Source organism: Ictalurus punctatus, chromosome 17 (assembly GCF_001660625.3).
Source record: "Ictalurus punctatus breed USDA103 chromosome 17, Coco_2.0, whole genome shotgun sequence".
Taxonomy (NCBI): Eukaryota; Metazoa; Chordata; class Actinopteri; order Siluriformes; family Ictaluridae; genus Ictalurus; species Ictalurus punctatus.
The window spans coordinates 8494458-8514100 of NC_030432.2; the positions used below are offsets into that span (position 1 = coordinate 8494458).

General features: G+C 37.8%; 1 protein-coding gene across 1 annotated transcript; it reads left to right on the forward strand.

Annotated features, from left to right (window-relative positions):
- Nucleotides 1-14367, forward strand: hepacama (hepatic and glial cell adhesion molecule a). The gene is made up of 7 exons (XM_017491716.3): nt 1-231; nt 3485-3823; nt 5420-5701; nt 8900-8993; nt 9151-9215; nt 11565-11641; nt 11757-14367. The coding sequence occupies exons 1-7, from the start codon at nt 144-146 to the stop codon at nt 12057-12059; spliced, it is 1248 nt and encodes a 415-aa protein (XP_017347205.2). The 5' UTR covers nt 1-143; the 3' UTR covers nt 12060-14367.
- Nucleotides 14368-19643: the final 5276 nt, after the last annotated feature.

A 19643-nucleotide genomic window follows, 5' to 3' on the forward strand; every position in this document is an offset into this window, starting at 1 on the left:
CTGTTCAGTGAGGGGTCCTGGGAGTGGGGTTCAGAGCAGGCAGCGTCCAGTCTGGCAGGAAGAGTTGTGTGTTCTCGGAGACGTGCCTGGAGTGGCCAAACCATGCTGAGTGTGGGGGAGAGAACCCCAACGCTGCTCCCAAGATGAAGGTGGAGAGGCAGGCTTCCTCCAAAGAGGCAGGAGTTTTTTCACTTTTCCAGAAACTGTGCATCCTCAACTTTTTCCTGGCAGGTAAGTACAGAAATACCTGCTCTGTCATGTGAACCGGGGTCAAAACTTCAGCAGAGAAAAGACAAAAAAAGACATAAAAAAGCTGCAAGTTGCCTTACAATTGGTGTGTGATGCTGCTTGCTTAATTTACGTATTTTAAACTACACAGATGATTTAACAATTTAACAGATGAAAACTTTTAGGTTATGAATTTGCTATGCATTCCTTGGCATAAGCTGAATAATGTCTCGTTTCAGGACAAAAGTTTGCACTTCAGCCAAAACACTTCAGCATCAAAACAATGTTATATAATTATTTATATAATTCCATCCATAATTAAATCAGCTGAAGAAGTGTTTTTTGTAGATGCTGAATGTGTTATTTTTAGTGTTCTTGAGCGAGGTCAGCATGCTGAGACTCTGTAAGTTATGCTGTGTTTTGTGGACTAGATGGAGAAAGACATTAGGGGAAAGGAGGCTGTTTCATGCAGGAGAACATGTAGCAGTTGAAGCCTGGCTCCAAGCACTACTTTTGTGTCATTGTACTGTGTGTTGATTAGCAAAATCACTGAGCTGCTACTGTCTGCTAACCACCAATCACACAAGAGCATGGCTCTCACCCAGCTGGCCCTCACTGGACGAGGACAGGCCTACAATCCTGGCCTTTGTTAGCTCGCCTTGGCAAACTGTGAAAATCGAGGCCAGTTACCAAGGCAATGAAGACATGCCATGCTGACTCGCACTGCATAGTCGTGCTATGGTGGAGTAGAGGAACAGCCTTTGAACCTGCTGGAACATTCAGATGGCTTTGCTGCAATAAAATAATGGTTCAGCAGCTCTGTAAGCCTGGAGAGTATTTAGCCAACATGGCAGATCTGAGATTTGGCCCTGAATTATCTCTGTTTATTCAATCCAATTTGTACAAAGTTGCTGAGGTGACAGGAAGAGTGTTTTTTTTAATAAGGCGTGGCCGTAAATTAATATATGAAGGTAATATTTTGAGGCTGTAAACTAAGAATGAAATTTCAAATTCAAATTGTATTGGTCTCACACACAAGCATACACAGTATGACGTGCAGTGAAATGTTTTTTACGACTGTACATGATATAAAAATGAAATTTACATAAACCAGAATTAGTTGTAGAAAAGGTAGAAAAAGGAAAAATAAAAAAATATATAATATAAAGGATAATAAGCATAGCCTGCAGCATCAGTATGGACTAAATCTGGAATAAAGTATACAATGCAATGCTGTACAACGTCAGGCTGAGGTATTTTATATATATATATATATATATATATATATATATATATATATATATATATATATATATATATATATATATATATCCATATATTCCTTGGTCTTACGCATTGTTATGAATGACTAAAAGAATTTGGCCTAAGTGTTACTTCATATTTATACCCCTGTCATGGTTGAACAATTTCCTCTTCCTAGTCATCCAGATGTACTAATAAAATGTAAAATATTAATAGGAATATACATCATATATATTTTCCCCATATGAATTCATAGGGGTGCCAATAATTGTTGCACACCTATATTTAACAAAGATATTTATTTTTTTTTACATAAACCTGTGTTTTGTTTGCAATTGTTTGATATCCATGCGAGCCGAGTATTTTTGTGATTTTTTTAAACAAAAGATCAAATGGTTATACAATAAAGACAATTTTTCACAGCATTCTTTGCTCATATTTACAAGGTGTAATATTTAAGTGTAATATTATCAATATTTTTTATCTTTAGTTTCCTGTGGCTAATTCAATTGATTTCTCTGTTTCACTCATTTTAAAATAAAATAGATCCAGAAGTTATGTACTTAGTTGCCATAGAAACCTCGATACATGAATTCATGACCACACCTTATCCTTAAAGGCATGTGTAGCGATTATCTTTTTCACATTATGAAACAGTCTATATATTACAGTGTTAAAGTGCTACAGTGACACCTAGCTGCTTGAGTTTACTGGAGCTCCTGTATCACCACCCGTGGGTATGGAGATGCAGTTGCTGTGTTTTGATGCTGTGAGGTCAGTAACTGACCTGGCTGTAGTTATAGCTAGTTTACACTATATGTATTTGTGGCAATCTTTTGAATCAGTTGACGTAAGAAATGTGGTGAGCTTTACTTAATACATAGTGAGTTCTGTATTCTTTCTTGTACTACATCCAGCTGTAAATCTTTATAAAGCTACATTGTATCCCTGCTGATTTAAGATTTACTGAGTTACACATGTTAATTGTTTTATAGACCTCAGTTGTATTTCGAAATAAATACATATAGGATGTAAGTGCAAGCAGACTATTTTTTTGATGATGGCAAATCACACATTTATTTGCCAACAGAAATAGATTAACATTTACGGTATTTGGCAGACGCCCTTCTCCACAGTGACTTGCAATTGTCTCATTTATACAACTGAGCAGGTGAGGGTTAAGGATCTTGCTCAGGGGCCCAGCAGTGGCAGCTTGGCAGTCACTGACCTTCTGAGCAGAAGTCCAATGTCTTAAACACTGAGCTACCAATTCCAATAGATATAAAGTAGAAATTCTTCTATTCTTCATCAGAGCTTTCCATCCAAAAGCACTATAGGAACGTTCACTGTAAAATTTACTCATTTTACATGGCCAAAATTTAATTGCTTCAGAGTCTCAGATGTGTTTGTCTGTAATGTGTACTGATGATTTGCACATTTTTTTATGTAGGTTTTGCCCCAAACCAAACATTAAAACTTATTGCATTTTACTTGCATCAGATTGTTGCAGGTGTGCCACACTGAAATGCAATTACTGTACCTTTTACTTTTCAGCTAATAATGAGCAGCCTGCCACAGACAAACCCTCTGTAAACGTAATAATTTTTTCCTTATTCCGGCCATTTTTCTTTTCTTATTTTCATTCTTCTGATCATAAAAGTGTTTTGTTGGAGAAGTTCTTTGAATGAAACATTTTCGAACTGATTTATTTTTAATAGTCAGTAATCCTTTTGAGCAAAGCAGCAGTACAGTTTTCAGAGCATGCTTGTCTGGGTATGCTTTTTTGACTTAAAGAACAACATGTGTCAGTATTTATGTGCATTATTATTCTATAAAGGATTATGGAGCTATTGGTGAAGCTGGCATGAATTTTCTACTTATACAGTACATGTAGGAGCTGTTTGACTCTTATGTGGCAGGATATCATCTGTACAGTACATAGATTATGATTCATTACTGTCACCCATGTGTCTTGTTTTGTGCTTGCATTAAGTCGTTAATGGAGTGAACATCACCTGCCCATCCTCTATCATAAGAGGCACCCTAGGCGGCTCAGCCATGCTCTCCGTCAGCTACACCAGCACCAGCTCAGACAGGCCCGTCATCAAGTGGCAGCTGAAGAGGGACAAACCCATCACTGTGGTGCAGTCTATCGGCACTGACATCATTGGGAACTTGCGGAGCGAGTACCGTGGCCGCATCATGCTCTTCGACAACGGATCACTGCTGCTCAACTACCTGCAGCTGTCAGATGAGGGCGCCTACGAAGTGGAGATCTCTATCACTGATGACACCTTTACCGGAGAGAAACACATGAACCTCACTGTAGATGGTAAGCAGGGGAAGGAAGGGTTCCTTTCAGCATGTAGCTTAGCACTTACAGCTCCAACACAAAGACACTGGTGCATATTTCAGGTCAGTTATCAGAAACTGCTGAAACAGCACACTCTTCTGAGGGTTAGCTCTGATTTTCTAAGAGTTGTATGCTGTTACTTGGTCAAAGTCGGAAAAGGCTTTCAAAACAGCGAAATAATAATAAATAAAATAAAATGTAATATGAATTAATTTTGCTTTGTGATAGGATATTTGGATGATTCCTTTACATTTGAATTTCATGAAAGTCATTCCACTTGTTGAAGTTGAAGATTGCAAAAAAAAAGACCAAGTAGTGTTTTCCCAATTTTTAACTGCCCAATTTCGGTGAGCCTCTGCGCACTGCAGCTTCAGGTTCCTGTTTTTGGCTGACAGCAATGAAACCCATGTGGCTGTTGCTTATCCACCTCATGTTTTGATGTGCTGCACATGCTTAGTGAGGTGCAACGTCTGAAACCACGCTGAAAATCTGGGATTTCTTTTTGACACTCTGATATTCCGATGGATTCGATCTAAAATGGATCATATTTTGCACAAACTCGTGGAGTCCATACCAGCTCGAATACACACTGTCATTAAAGTTCATAAGAAACTCTGAAATTCATGTAAATATTTCAAAGATTCTATTTTTCACTCAAGTTGTAATGCAAATTGTTACACACTCACAGTCCATGTTATTAGGAACACATGTACACCTGCATGTTTATTCAGATATCTAATCAGCCAATCATGTGGCAGCGGAGCAACAAAAAAAATCATGCACATACAAGCTAAGATAAGAGATTCAGGTAATGTTCATATTAAACATCAGAATGAAGAAAATGTGTGATCTCTGTGACTTTGATCATGACATGGATGTTGGTACCAGATGGGCTGGTTTGAGTATTTCAGAAACTGCTGATCTCCTGGAAGTTTCACACACAACAGTCTTTACCTTTTAGACAGAATGGTGCAGAAAACAAAAAACCTTGAGTGAGAGACAGTTCTGTGGGTGGAAATGCCTTGTTAATAAGAGAGGTCAGAGGAAAATGGCCAGATTGGTTCAAGCTGCTATAGTAACTCAAACTGAAAAGCATCTTAAAATGCATATGAACATCGAACATTGAGGTGGATGGACTACAACAATAGGAGACTACATTGGGTTCCACTCTTGTATGCCAAGAGCAGGAATCTGAGTTTATCATGGGTACAGGCTCACCAAAACTGGATAGTTGAAGACTGGAAAAAGACCAGCCTTCAATTGTGTGTATATATATATATATATATATATATATATATATATATATATATATATATATATATATATATATATATATACACACACACACAATAATAATATTGCATTGTTATGTAGTGTTTATCCTTGAGTTCACTATATGTACAAGACAAAAATTATATTGCACTTGTTATGGAAACTGAAATAAACTGCTCAAAATTATTCCTGCTTACAAATTTTAAGCTATTGATCAACCATGTTAAATATAATATTATACAACACAGCCACTGCAAAAATTTTAATTCTCAGCATGAATATTTTTGTGTCTTTTCTTGTCAGTTCCTTTGTCCAGGCCATTCGTGCACATGGTGGCTTCCTCTGTGCTGGAGCTTACTGAGCACTTTACATTGAACTGCACTCATGAAAGAGGCACAAAGCCTATTTATGGCTGGCTGAAGGGTGGGAAACCGCTGATCAATGACTCACGTCTGCTACTGTCACATGACCAGAAAGTTCTGACTATCTCCAGAGTGGTGATGTCAGACGATGATATCTACACCTGCATTGTGGAGAACCCCATCAGCAACATGAAGAGCATGCCTGTCAGACTCACAGTCTACAGTAGGTGCAGGGATTTGTTCTCGCTCCATTGTACATTTGAGTAATGAGATACTTGAAGGAAAATTGTATCCTTTTTTCCAATCTAATGTCTGTCTTACCTGTGTATCTTACCAAGGAGATTAGTTCTGACATATTTCCCTTTACTGAGGAAATGTAAGAAAACACATTGACTCAAAACGTATTTTTAATGGAAGCCTAAGTTTAGCTGTTGAATGCTGTTAAACTTTACAGTAAAGATTCTAGTATTTCTTATCAACCTTGTTCAATATAACACTCTAGTTCTGAATAACTTTCAAAGCAATACAGTATAAAGCCTATTTATAGTTTCTTTTTTCTAGTTGCTTTTCCCCCAAAATTTCTGCGGTATCTATGCAATCAGGTACAAACTGTGGCACTTCTATTTGTATTTTGACCCAAGTACAGTGAGGGAAAGAAGTATTTGATCCCCTGCTGATTTTGTACGTTTGCCCACTGACAAAGAAATGATCAGTCTATAATTTTAATGGTAGATTTATTTGAACAATGAGAGACAGAATAACAACAAGAAAACCCAGGAAAATGCATGTCAAAAATGTTATAAATTGATTTGCATTTATATGAGGGAAATAAGTATTTGACCCCCTCTCAATCAGAAAGATTTCTGGCTCCCAGGTGTCTTTTATACAGGTAACGAGCTGAGATTAGGAGCACACTCTTAAAGGGAGTGCTCCTAATCTCAGCTTGTTACCTGTATAAAAGACACCTGTCCACAGAAGCAATCAATCAATCAGATTCCAAACTCTCCACCATGGATAAGACCAATAAGCTCTCCAAGGATGTCAGGGACAAGACTGTAGACCTACACAAGTCTGAAATGGGCTTCAAGACCATTGCCAAGCAGCTTGGTGAGAAGGTGACAACAGTTGGTGCGATTATTCGCAAATGGAAGAAACACAAAAGAACTATCAATCTCCCTCGGCCTGGGGCTCCATGCAAGCTCTCACCTCGTGGAGTCGCAATGATCATGAGAACACTGAGGAATCAGCCCAGAACTACACGGAAGGATCTTGTCAATGATCTCAAGGCAGCTGGGACCATAGTCACCAAGAAAACAATTGGCAACACACTACGCCGTGAAGGACTGAAATCCTGCAGCGCGCGCAAGGTCCGCTGCTCAAGAAAGCGCATATACATGCCCGTCTGAAGTTTGCCAATGAACATCTGAATGATTCAGAGGACAACTGGGTGAAAGTGTTGTGGTCAGATGAGACCAAAATGGAGCTCTTTGGCATCAACTCAACTCGCCATGTTTGGAGGAGGAGGAATGCTGCCTATGACCCCAAGAACACCATCCCCACCGTCAAACATGGAGGTGGAAACATTATGCTTTGGGGGTGTTTTTCTGCTAAGGGGACAGGACAACTTCACCGCATCAAAGGGACGATGGACAGGGACATGTACCGTCAAATCTTGGGTGAGAACCTCCTTCCCTCAGCCAGGGCATTGAAAATGGGTCGTGGATGGGTATTCCAGCATGACAATGACCCAAAACACACGGCCAAGGCAACAAAGGAGTGGCTCAAGAAGAAGCACATTAAGGTCCTAGAGTGGCCTAGCCAGTCTCCAGACCTTAATCCCATAGAAAATCTGTGAAGGTTTGAGTTGCCAAACATCAGCCTTGAAACCTTAATGACTTGGAGAAGATCTGCAAAGAGGAGTGGGACAAAATCCCTCCTGAGATGTGTGCAAACCTGGTGGCCAACTACAAGAAACGTCTGACCTCTGTGATTGCCAACAAGGGTTTTGCCACCAAGTACTAAGTCATGTTTTGCAGAGGGGTCAAATACATATTTCCCTCATTAAAATGCAAATCGTTTTTCTGGATTTTTTTTTTTGTTATTCTGTCTCTCACTGTTCAAATAGATCTGCCATTAAAATTATAGACTGATCATTTCTTTGTCAGTGGGCAAACGTACAAAATCAGCAGGGGATCAAATACTTTTTTCCCTCACTGTATATTAGCTGTTTGCTAGCATTGTTCTTGTTTAAGTTAGCTGGGTTAGCCGATGCTGTCTTTCAGTTAAAGTTTCTTAACTGAGGCCTTTACATCTGTATGGAGCGCCTAACCTCAAATGTAGATGATGATTATGATGATTTCAATTATTTTAGTCATCGTAAGTGTGCAGTATAGAAATGCTCAAGCACACATTAGTTCAGCTAGTGCTAGTGAATTGGCTTCAGTTTGCATGTCTATTGGTAACCATGTGCTTCTGTTTTTGATCTGTGATTATGAATGCCAGGATTCAGACGATCAGCAAACGGTCTAGTCTACACAAAGCAAACTATATAATAAACTCAGTCAAAACAATAATGGCATGCACACACATATAAAGACTTAGTAACATCACTATTGATTAGCTGTAAGCTATGAGCAATACTTCAGAGCAGAGTTTTGATGTGTTAAACCTGTATGAGGAGAAGTCCAGGGAGTGAGAATGAAGTAACAAGTCATGTAATGGTTCAGATGATAGATGGGGATGATAAATGTGTGAAAATTATCCATGATAACTGTCTATACACCACTGATGGGATGGATAAAGTTTAGGTTGAAGTAAATCAAATTCAGTATATACAGTGTTAGTTCACAATTGTTTCACACTGTTATAGTGTATGTTCACTATTGTGCACTCCATGAAGCATTGGTGACCTCAAAACCCAAACCTAATCTCATTTAAACTAGCTGCTGTCGTCCGTGTATCCTAATAGGGCTTGCTGAAAGTTCCTAGTGATGATTTTTGTCCAAGTGAAGCTTAGCTTACCAACCATTGCCTCTCCTTCCACCACTACCTCCTCCTCCTCATACACTACTACACAGTTAAGACACAGCAATAACCCAGTGGGGTTCTGCATTCTCTCTGCACCCACTGCCCTTTAAAAAACCCCAAGCACCACTATTCATTCCAGCTTTAACAAAACCTGTAAAACAAACCCAGGCCGTCATCTCAGTTTGAGCTCTCAGCCTCATCTACACTCTTGTTTCTTTGGAGCACAATTTAAAGAGTTCACACTTTGTTTCATTTGAGAGGTATAATCGCTTTACTGTAGTGCTTCATGCATGTATGTAGAGAGAGATGGATGAACAATGGCACATGTTTTTCAGCACGGGAGAACAGCACCATGACAACAGTGACCTTCCTGGTGTTTTATTTTTTTCTGTAGGACGAAGTTCTCTCTATATCATCCTTTCAACTGGTGGAATTTTCTTGCTCATAACCCTGGTGACGGTGTGTGCCTGCTGGAAGCCCTCCAAAAAGTAATCTCACTTTCTGAGTCACATTAAAGTAAAGTGTTGACAACAAACCTGCTAAAATGCTGAAACGTTACTGGGTTTATTTCACCGCTGCAGCAAATATGTGCTCTGTTTGCTTATTTGATATTAATAAAGCTCGTCTTTTGATCTGTTTTTGTAGAAAAAGGCAACAGTCTGTCATGCAGAACAGACAAAATGTAGAGCAGAGCAATGGCAATCATGAAGGTAACAGCTCAAGATTTCAATCTTTTTAAACAATTCTATTTCATGGGAAAATTAATTCTAAACATTCACGCATCCTGTGATGGTGGTGTAAAATATTTTATTTCAGTAACAATGCATTTATTTGTATATGCATTCATTTAAAAGAATGAAAACTTCATAAAAATAGTGTTTATAGGGTTACATGTCCCCTACACAGATCCTTCGAGACAACTGACATAAACCTACATTTATAAATGCTAATGCTAACAGGCTTCGGCTGTATTCCCTTTTACATATTTGCATAATGGTAATAGGCTATAAATGTCTCACATAGCAAAATAAAAAAATAACTGTACTCAAGGATCAATGAAAATATACTCATTCATTACCCTAACATAAATATGAAATAAATAGTAATTATACAACAGTTCGCTCTGGTTTACTAATTTGATTTTACTTGGATGTTTCACTGTGTGTGTATATCACTCCGCTCGTCTGTATTCGCCACGTAAACATCCTCTTCCTAGTTCAAAACAGTTTCTACACTAGTGATAGTGACATCATCATGACAAACATGAAAACAATACTTTTCAGAAATGTAACTTTTGACTTTTAAAATATGAAGACTCATCAGATGAAGATGAAAAGGAAGAAGGAATGGCAATTTTAACAGAAGCATTTTCGGTGGGAATGTACAAATCAACATAAACTAGCTAGCCAGTTAGCTGATGTGTTATAAAGTGTGGCTTTTATGGGATCTATTTTCAATAACGGAGCAAAAATAAACTGAACATTCGGCCATATTGTGTCTGAAATGTCACTTACTCCATATTAATTTCTTGTTTAAAGAACTGATGTATAAAAGCAATATCGCATTCACAATTGTGTGGTTATACCGAATATCGGCAGGGCTGTGATTCAGTTGTAGGCACAAGCGACTCTACGGGTTCGTGCATATGACCGAATCACAGCCGTGCCGATATTCAGTATAACTGCACTCTTGCCTTTGCAATATTGCTTAAATGTACTTTACTTAGAACCATGTTTTACAGTGTAATTGTCAATGATACTTTTACTATACAGTATATCAGGTTTACGTGTTATTACACATGCAGGAAACACTTCAGAGAATGTTTAGGAAGCACTCACTTTTCTTCATTTTTCTAAATTACAAATTATACCCAGAAGTAGGAAGTACAAATACTCTGCTGCTGTACTTAAGACTTTTAATGTTCTAAAATAGCTGTCCTTTATGTACTTAATTTCAAAACAAACCTCTCTACTTCATACTCACTGCCTATCTCTATAATCATAAATTTGTAAAGTCATAGTGTCTTTATAGCACCAGATGGTTCAAGCTTCAATGATTCGATGTAAATTCAAAAAAAAAAACTTTGTTATGACAGCTATAATGAGAACTCATACTCATCACTGTAATCTTTCTATTACTATGTACAGTTTGCATTTTTCAATGCAGTTTGCATTGTGACAGATAGCTATTAGCATTCAGCTAGTTGGTATGGTCAGACTGTTCCTTCAAATCTTCCTGGGGAGTCCATATTTACGAGTTGGGAAGTCGTAATTACAATGTCAGGTGCGTTCCAGTCACTTTGCAAGATGGCGGTGTACATTCTCTTAATTAACTAAAAGAACATACAGCAAGTTTTTTAACTTTACTTCTAGAAAATAAAGAACAACTAATGTGCATCAGGTGTGGTTTGCTTTTTTATGTTTTGGATCAATTTATGAAGCCACTGTAAATTTATTGTTACATATTATATAGTAATTGTACAACGCTATCATATGTTGTGCAGGTAATTAGCTTGTTTTATTGTAAATTAAAAAGCCTGACAATGGCATGTCACTGCTAAATACTCATAAGTAGTATGGTTTATATTTTACTTGTATTATCTCTCTTTCTATAAACAAAATGCCTGTGCAACACTGCAAATCCAACCATTTCTCTCCTATAGGTGCTTAAATCTAAACCAATTTGCTTGTATTTCAAAAACTTGCTGCATATACAAAACATAATAACTGAAATCAGCTTCTGAGACGAATAAACATTCAATTTAAAAAATTTACCATCAACTACAAACGGTGCATCCACTGATTCCACCATGTTTTCCTCCTGACATGCCCCCAACTCGGAAACTCTGAGCTCAAAGAAAATCCAGGGTTTCCCCACTCATAATTATGACTTTGTGACGGCTTTCAGGTGCATTCAACTCGTAAATACTACCGGTATGTTTCAGACATGACTTCAGCCTGGTTCTGTATATCAATGTTACTTAATTCAGGTCAGGTTTTATGTCATCCTGACATTAAAACTGTTACCAAATAAGCATTAACAATATCCTTACTTTTTAGTTGCAGTTGATATTGTGCCAGGAAGGAGCTACCATACTCGTAAAGGCCCAGGTGGCTTATATGTTCTGAAGGAAACAGTAAGTAAAAATGTCTTCCAGAATCGTTAGAGCCGAATTGCTTTACATTTTAAGTGTAAGGATGTAAGTGTAACTACACCACTTCCTTTAGGTTGTACTCTAATATTTTCTGTAGGACTTTTCAGAAGAACAAGACGAGGAGCCGTGTAACTACATCCACCCTTTGGATCCACAAAGTCCACCTTGCTATCCCAGCACATTCTCCTCTCCAGATGCATATACCTACTCAGGAAGAAGATACCCTCGCACCCCTGTTCCCTCTCCTCCCACAACCCCGTCTGCCACCATGGCCACCGCATCTTCACAACATATGCGAAGCTTAACGCGAAAGCCCCACCCTTCGGCTGCAAGCCCCACCCCCTCAAACACAGAGGAGCAGTCGACTGTACACGAGACTAGCATTCACAGCCGCATTTAACCACCGAATCAAAGCACATAGTTAGAGACAGAAATAGAGAGAGAGAGAGAGAGAGAGAGAGAGAGAGAGAGAGAGAGAGAGAGAGAGATGATATGTCTGAATGTGCATGTTAATGGGTAGCGGGCTTGGAAAACACACTGTGGCATTTCTGAAAACTACAGACTTTTCTGGGCTGAAATACTGTACATTTCCCGTTGGTATGTGTCTCTACCAAAAGTGGAGTTTTAACCTTTTAAATATGGCTACTCCTCAAAAGTGAAAACAAAGAAAATCACATTTAATTATTCTAATCTGACTCCAAGCAGACATTTTGACAGTCAGTATCTGAATTTATTAGGCTTACACTTAAGTCACTATAGTATGTAACTATCCAACAACTTGATAAAAGTGGGACAGTCACTACGAATCATATTCAGAGTTGAGTTTTGCACACATGCTGTAGTAAGGATTTGTTTAATAATGCCTTTGGATAACGGATTTCAGTAATGCAGACTTAAACCCATTTTTCTTGCATGACATGGAGTAGTACAAAGAGGAGTAAATCCAGCACCACTGTCCACCATTTGATATAATTATAGTCATGTTGTGTTGGAATGTACACTACCGGTCAAAAGTTTGGAGACACTTGACTGAAATGTTTCTCATGATCTTAAAAACCTTTTGATCTGAAGGTGTATGATTAAATGTATGAAATCGGTGTACAAAGATATAATCATGCCGACATATTCATTTCTTTCATTAGAAAACTAACATTTTATTTACAAAAAAAGATTTATCTTTAAATGGATGACTTGGAGTGAAATATTCTGAAAAGCAGCCAATAAGAGTCCAGCGTAGGTGGGAACTCTTTTAATACTGTTTAAAAAGCATCTCAGGGTGATTGGTAGAAATCGGTTGAGAAAATGCCAAGAATACATTTCTGTAAATTGTAGGCGAAAAGGGGGTCTACTTTGAAGACGCTAAGATCAATTATTTTAATTATTTTGGATTTTTTATCACACCATAATTCCCATAGTTCCATTTGTGTTACTCCAGAGTTTTGATGACTTTATTATTATTATAAAATGTGGGGGGAAAATAATAAAAATAAAGAATGAGCGTTTCTAAACTTTTGACCAGTAGCGTATGTCTTGCGCTGTAAATACACTCAAAAAACTATGGAATGCCATTTGAGACCAATATTAAATGCATAAATATGACACTATTAATTAATTAATGATGTCATCCCATTACAATCTTTTAAAACTTTTTTTTTACATGGAGGAGAATGCAGTACAAAGCATCTTTAATTAAAAAACACTACCCTCTCTTGGACAAGTCTACTACTTGATAAATCTGGCAACCTTGGAGCTGTGAACTACTCTATATGGACACATGGCCCTCAGACCCATATGTGCTTTTTGAAGATCTTGTTCCAGATTTAGTCCCCACTTTGCTGTTATAATAACCTCCACAGTTCTTGAAGGCCTTCCACAAGATTTTGAAGGGTTGAGGAAAGGTTTCTATGCTGGTCACTCAAGTTCTTCCACTCCATTCTTGACAAACCATGTGTTCATGGAGCTTGCTTTGCCCAGGCACCTTTGTTATGCTGAAAGGTTTGGGCTCCTTTCCAGTGAAGGGAAATTTAATGCTACAGAATACAGATATTCTGTACAACTGTGTGCTTCCAACTTTGTGGCAACAGTTTGAAGAGGGTCCACATATTGGTGTGATGCTCAGGTGCCCACATACATTTGGCCATATAGTGTATGAGCAAATGATTTGTATAACCTGAATGCCACACCCAGAAAAAGCATCTGTGTAAACTGTCTCAGAAAAATGTACAACGTCTCCCTTATAAATATCTACTCGCCAAATTTTGGATACAGCCCTGTGTGAGGATATCATACTTAGCTAATAAGGTTAGGCAGACTGACTGTTTTTATAGCTGTGTTTGTAAAATTAGCTCCTTGCCAATGTGATGAAAATTTTTTTAATGCTGACACAAAACGCAATTTTGCAAGAATTCAGCCACAGATTTTCCCAGGCCGCCACACATAGTGTATATCACTGGGAATATAAGGAAATAAATGTCTCACTGAAATCAAACATATCATATTACATATGGAAGTACCAGATAAAAGTGGGAGTTATGTTGTGAATTGGCTTCTGGTTCATTTATTGTTATGTTTCTAATTGTTTAAGAGCATGTTATTTGGAGCACATTCACTTTTCAATTTTTAAAGCAATATCAGACACCTAACATAGCAATAAACATTGAATAGTGGAATGGACAGTCGTTAAATAAATAAACGTTTGTGATATTTTATTAAGTGTCTGCTCAATATAAATGATGACCATCCCTTTATGAACCACAAAACTCATTTGGCCTCAGCTATTTCTTTTCCACACTTTGAAATCAACTTCTAACTAAAACCCAGCCTTATATAATGGCTGCAAACTTGGTAAAGGAAAGTAATATTGTCTGGTGAGTCATCTTGTTTCTGGACGGCTTTCACTTTTTACAGTGTGGTTATTTTCTCACTAGAAATCACAAATGGCAGCCCAATTCTCACTTATCATCATGTTGTCTGCCACTTGAAATCCAATATTGGCATCGGGCCTCATTTATCATCACTTAGCACAGTTGTGTAAATGTTTTCATAGGACAAACAAAAAATTCCTGCCAGATTTACAGAAAACGTACATATGTTAATAAATGCCAATCACCCATAAACTACCAAGAATGTTCACGGCAGCTGATTTACATTTGTCATGACCACAATGCTCCAGAAAAACTTTTAAAGAACTGAAAATGACAAATATCAGTTTACATCACATTAATAAATCTGCTTACACATAAATTTACACAACTCAGGAACTGTCATAGGATACAAATGTTTTTAAATAACTAGATTCTCATGAATACCACATTTCTGGTGTAAATGCGCCTGTGAATTATATACAAATACATTTGTTCGTATCCAGCTAGATAAATGAGACCCATTTTAAATGAGACCCTTAGCCTATATTATTAAAATTATTTATCTATCTATCCATCTATCTATCTATCTATAGCTAGATAGATAGATAGAAAGATAGACATAAAGATAGTCAGACAGACAGACTGTAGCCATACATCAGTTTTGCTTTTAGGTGAGGTGCATCTCATTGTGAGCATGTTACAGTGAGCGAGTGAGTACACTGGTCCACTTAAACAAGTATACAGAGTAGGTATATATATATACCTGTGTCATAAACCATGTGAAAATGAACACCAGGTCATATACTCAATATTAAACACTAGAGGGCACCATTTTGTAAACAACAAGGTCTTTCTGTGGGAAAAGTTCGTTCTAGCTGGTCAGGTTTAACGGTTTCAGAGATATTTTGGACTCTCCTCTATTTATTGGAGGAAAAGTACTCTACACCACCAAATGCCACAGTTATCACTAACAGACTAATATCACAAAGTTTCACACTGCACAGAGGCACTAGACAAGGATGCCCATTCGCTCCATCCCTATTTTCCATTTTTATAGAACCATTAGTCGCAGAAATAAGACAAAATGTAAATATGAATGGGATCCAGACAGCAAACATAGAACACAAAATCAGCTTATATGCTGATTATCGTACCCTTCTTCCAAAAACCTATAGAATCAATACAAGAACCTATTCACAAACTCAAAAATTATTCAAAACGTTCCATTTACTCAGTTAACTGGAACAAATCATGTTCCATCTCAACTCCCCGAAACAACAGTACAATATCTACCTATCCCCATAAGCACTGACTACATCACTTATTATGTGTCAAAATCTCCACCAAGCTGTCAGATCTGCATAAACTCAATTTTAACCCTATCCAACACTGGATAAATCTCCCCCTCTCTCTCTTTGGCAGAAGAATGACGATACTACCCAAAATTAATGACTTATTTTCAATGATCCCAGTTCAACCTCCCCCTTCTTGGTTCAAATCACTCAACTCCTGTATCACTAAATTTTATTGGGAAAAACAAACCTCCAAGAATCAAACTAACCAATTTACAAAGACCCAAATATCAGAGAGGACTTGATGTGCTGAACTTTCAACAATATTACCTCACTAACCAACTCCAATATATAATCAAATGGATGAAGCCCAGCCAGATAAATCAGATTTGGCTAGATACGGAAAAGGCACTATGCAATAAAATCAGTATCTCAGACTTACCCTTCATCGGTACAGATATCAAATTCCACCCCTGCTTCAAAAGTCGAACAATTGCAGCAACTTTAACAGCTTGGTGGAAATTTTATAAAACGATTAATTCACCACTCCAACTAACTGAACACACTCCCATATGGCATAACCCTGACTTCACAAACACAGTGAAGATAATAAACATCTCCTCATAGGTAGAAAAAGGCATTAGGCACCTTAAAAACATATGTCAAAACAACATCTTTTCATCACTCCTGTATCTAGCTGAAAAGCATGGACTAGAAAACAAACATTTCCTTGAATTTCTACAACTTAAATCCATTATATGCTATGAAATCAACCTAAAAGACAACACATTAGACATCCAGCCATTAGTATCAACTACTAAATATATCACCACCAAATAAAGTCTTATCCAAAATATATTAAATAATATCCAAATCCAACTCTTCAATTACCATACCTTGATGACTTATCTATCACACCCAAAGAAGACCTTTAGTGACAGATATTACAGAACTTGTCCGTTATAGCTAACAACACTAGTCTGCAGCTGATACAATACAAAATGATCCATTGCACAGTTTACACAGTTCATAGGCTGTATAGAATGTGCTTTGGAGAATCAGAAATCTACACAGTGCACACAAAATAAACCAGACGATTAGATACATGCCATACGGGACTGCACACCAGTTAAGTACTTCTGGAAAGAAATTACTGAGGACATATCTTGTTTTCTAAATAGCACCATCCCACTTTCCCCTCCAATTTACCTACTTGCAATACATCTGGGATCAACATTACAAAGGAAAACACAATATTCCTCCTCATAGAGCTGACCAGTGGCAAGAAAAGCATACTAATAAATTGGAAATCAAAGAACAACAGTAATATCACACATTGGAAAAACCTTATAATCGACTACATAACAATGGAAAAACTCTAAAAACTCTCAAATGGACACTTTGGACATGCGAATCAGCCAACCATGCATGCCTTTGGACTCGGGGTGGAAACCGGAGTACCTGGTGGAAACCTCGGCAGCACGGGGAGAACATGCAAACTCCGCACACACAGGGCCACGGTGGGAATCGAACCACCAACCCTGGAGGTGTGAGGCGAACATGCGCCCCAAAGTCGGTGTTATACATGTTAATTAACTCAACTGACATTTCAAATATTACTCTTTGCACACTCTTCCCATACTTCCCCTCATTCCCCCCTAACCCATCGATTTGATAAATACCATATCCCAATCGCATCTACTGTCTTGTCTTGTCTTCTGCTCCATCTTAATATGTATGTATGTATGTATGTATGTATGTATGTATGCAGTATCTACTCAGGTGTATGGCGTATTAGGTTATATTTCAGTTCAGCCAAAGATAACATATTCCAGTAAAGACTAGGAAAGGATTTATTTTTCCTAAATGCTTAATCTGTGATACTTATCTCTACTCTCTAATAATAATAATACTGGTTGTATGCTGACATTTATCATGTAGGGTTTTTTTCTAAAAATGCCACCACAAAATGATATTGCTACATAAATTATGGTGTGCTTTATTGGTGAGTAGTCCATATAAATGAATTCAGTTCCATTCAGTTCAGTTGTCCTCCTGTTCGTTTGTATTACTGCCACATTTACCTTTATTGAAGCACTTGCTTTGCAAGTAACAGTACTTTTCCTTCAGTGTACTTTCAGACTATATCCATCTATGATTATACTTAACTATGATGGGTCCCATAAGGCTCAAAGTTGTTATTTATGGGTTAAGAACTCTTCATAGGAGCATTGTTAAGCTTAATGAGTGCTTTTGCATGGCCCTAAATTCTGCTTTAGAGTGTTGCTAATAGCTCTAATCAGGCTCCATGGAAGGAAATTAGATAATTTAGTCAAATCCAGGGGTTTTCAGAGTATTCCAGCATAAATATAGAGCCAAATCAAGTCTCATCAGCTATGCAGCCTGTTCATGTGACTAATTTTACTGAATGGATTTCTGATTTCTTTAATTAAGTGGGCTTTTTATTAAAGTGTTAATAATGAATGAATTGCTTCCGGTTCCAGTTAATCAATTTTTGATATGTATGACTATGACGTCTTTTGGATTCTGCTTCATCAGACATATATAGGATCATTTTAAACTTGACCTTAATAGAAATAAATGTGTGTGTGTGTGGGGGGGGGGTCACTGTGCTGTAATGTATATGTGACAAGTAAAAGCTTCATCTAAATCAAGAAGCACCTTGATTCCTCTTCTTTGCTAATGAGATCACAAGAGCACTCGAATATCTACAGTACAAAGCCACGTCTGTTGACAAGCTACGTTTAGTCAATAAATCTTTGGCCAAGGCTTTCAAGCTCTACACATGGGGTGAAGATTTTAAAAAGGAATAGGGATATAGATCAGAGATAAGAGAAGATAAAAGGAGCTCATGAGAGGAGTTTTCCATATTACTGGCTTCATTTGAGTCACACACAGCCAGTCTAGCTGAGTCTCCATTATCAGGACAATGTCTTTCTCTCAGATCTCCACCTGAACACCTCTTATCATTCAAATGTGACTGGATGCCTCGCCTTTGTCTCCTGATTAATTGCAGCCTCTCGCATCCTTGATTACTCAAAGTGTGAATGTCTAATATGGTGGATTGCGTAAGCATTCCCGGCTTATCTATATTATGTGTCTTCTGCATAATACTGCAGGGTTTGGGATACAAAAAGAGACATATGGTTTTTAAAAAAAATACTTTGCTCCACTTAGGTTTCTGGTCCCCTATGCCTATCCTGATTGGTTTCCTCTCCAAGTGCGCTCTGAAACAGCAGACTGATCTATATGTGTGTGCTCTGCGTGGTTTAGGGAGGAGCAAAAGTAGAATTGATGAATGGAGGTGTGAGAAGCGTGATTGCATCCCCCCCACCCCCCACCCCCCAGGGAGGAGGCAAATTAGATGAGGGCTGTTGAGCAGGCTCACTCTTGCCTTTACTGCTGACACTCTAATTATATTCTCACAAGGGTGTTAATGACTCAGCCATACTGTATACACCTACAGCTTTATTCTCCCATATATGTTGTTTTTAGAGGCATATCTGATTGATTCTGATTACAAAGTATGCTTTAAAGGAGCTAAAATGGTATCTTGTCTTGCTTATTGAGATCTGACAAAAACGTCTGCCACTTGGGTTCTGGGGAATGGCTTTATGGAGTCCAGTCATTCAGTCCAGTCCAGAGTTCAGTCCAGTTGATTCTATAGTGCACTACATAGTGCATGAGTGATTCATGATGTGTAGAATGAATGAAAATCCAAGGGACACATAAAGAATTAAATATATTGTGCAGATTGTAATCTAACAAGATGAAGAATAGCTTTTAGCAGACTATAAATATCCTTTG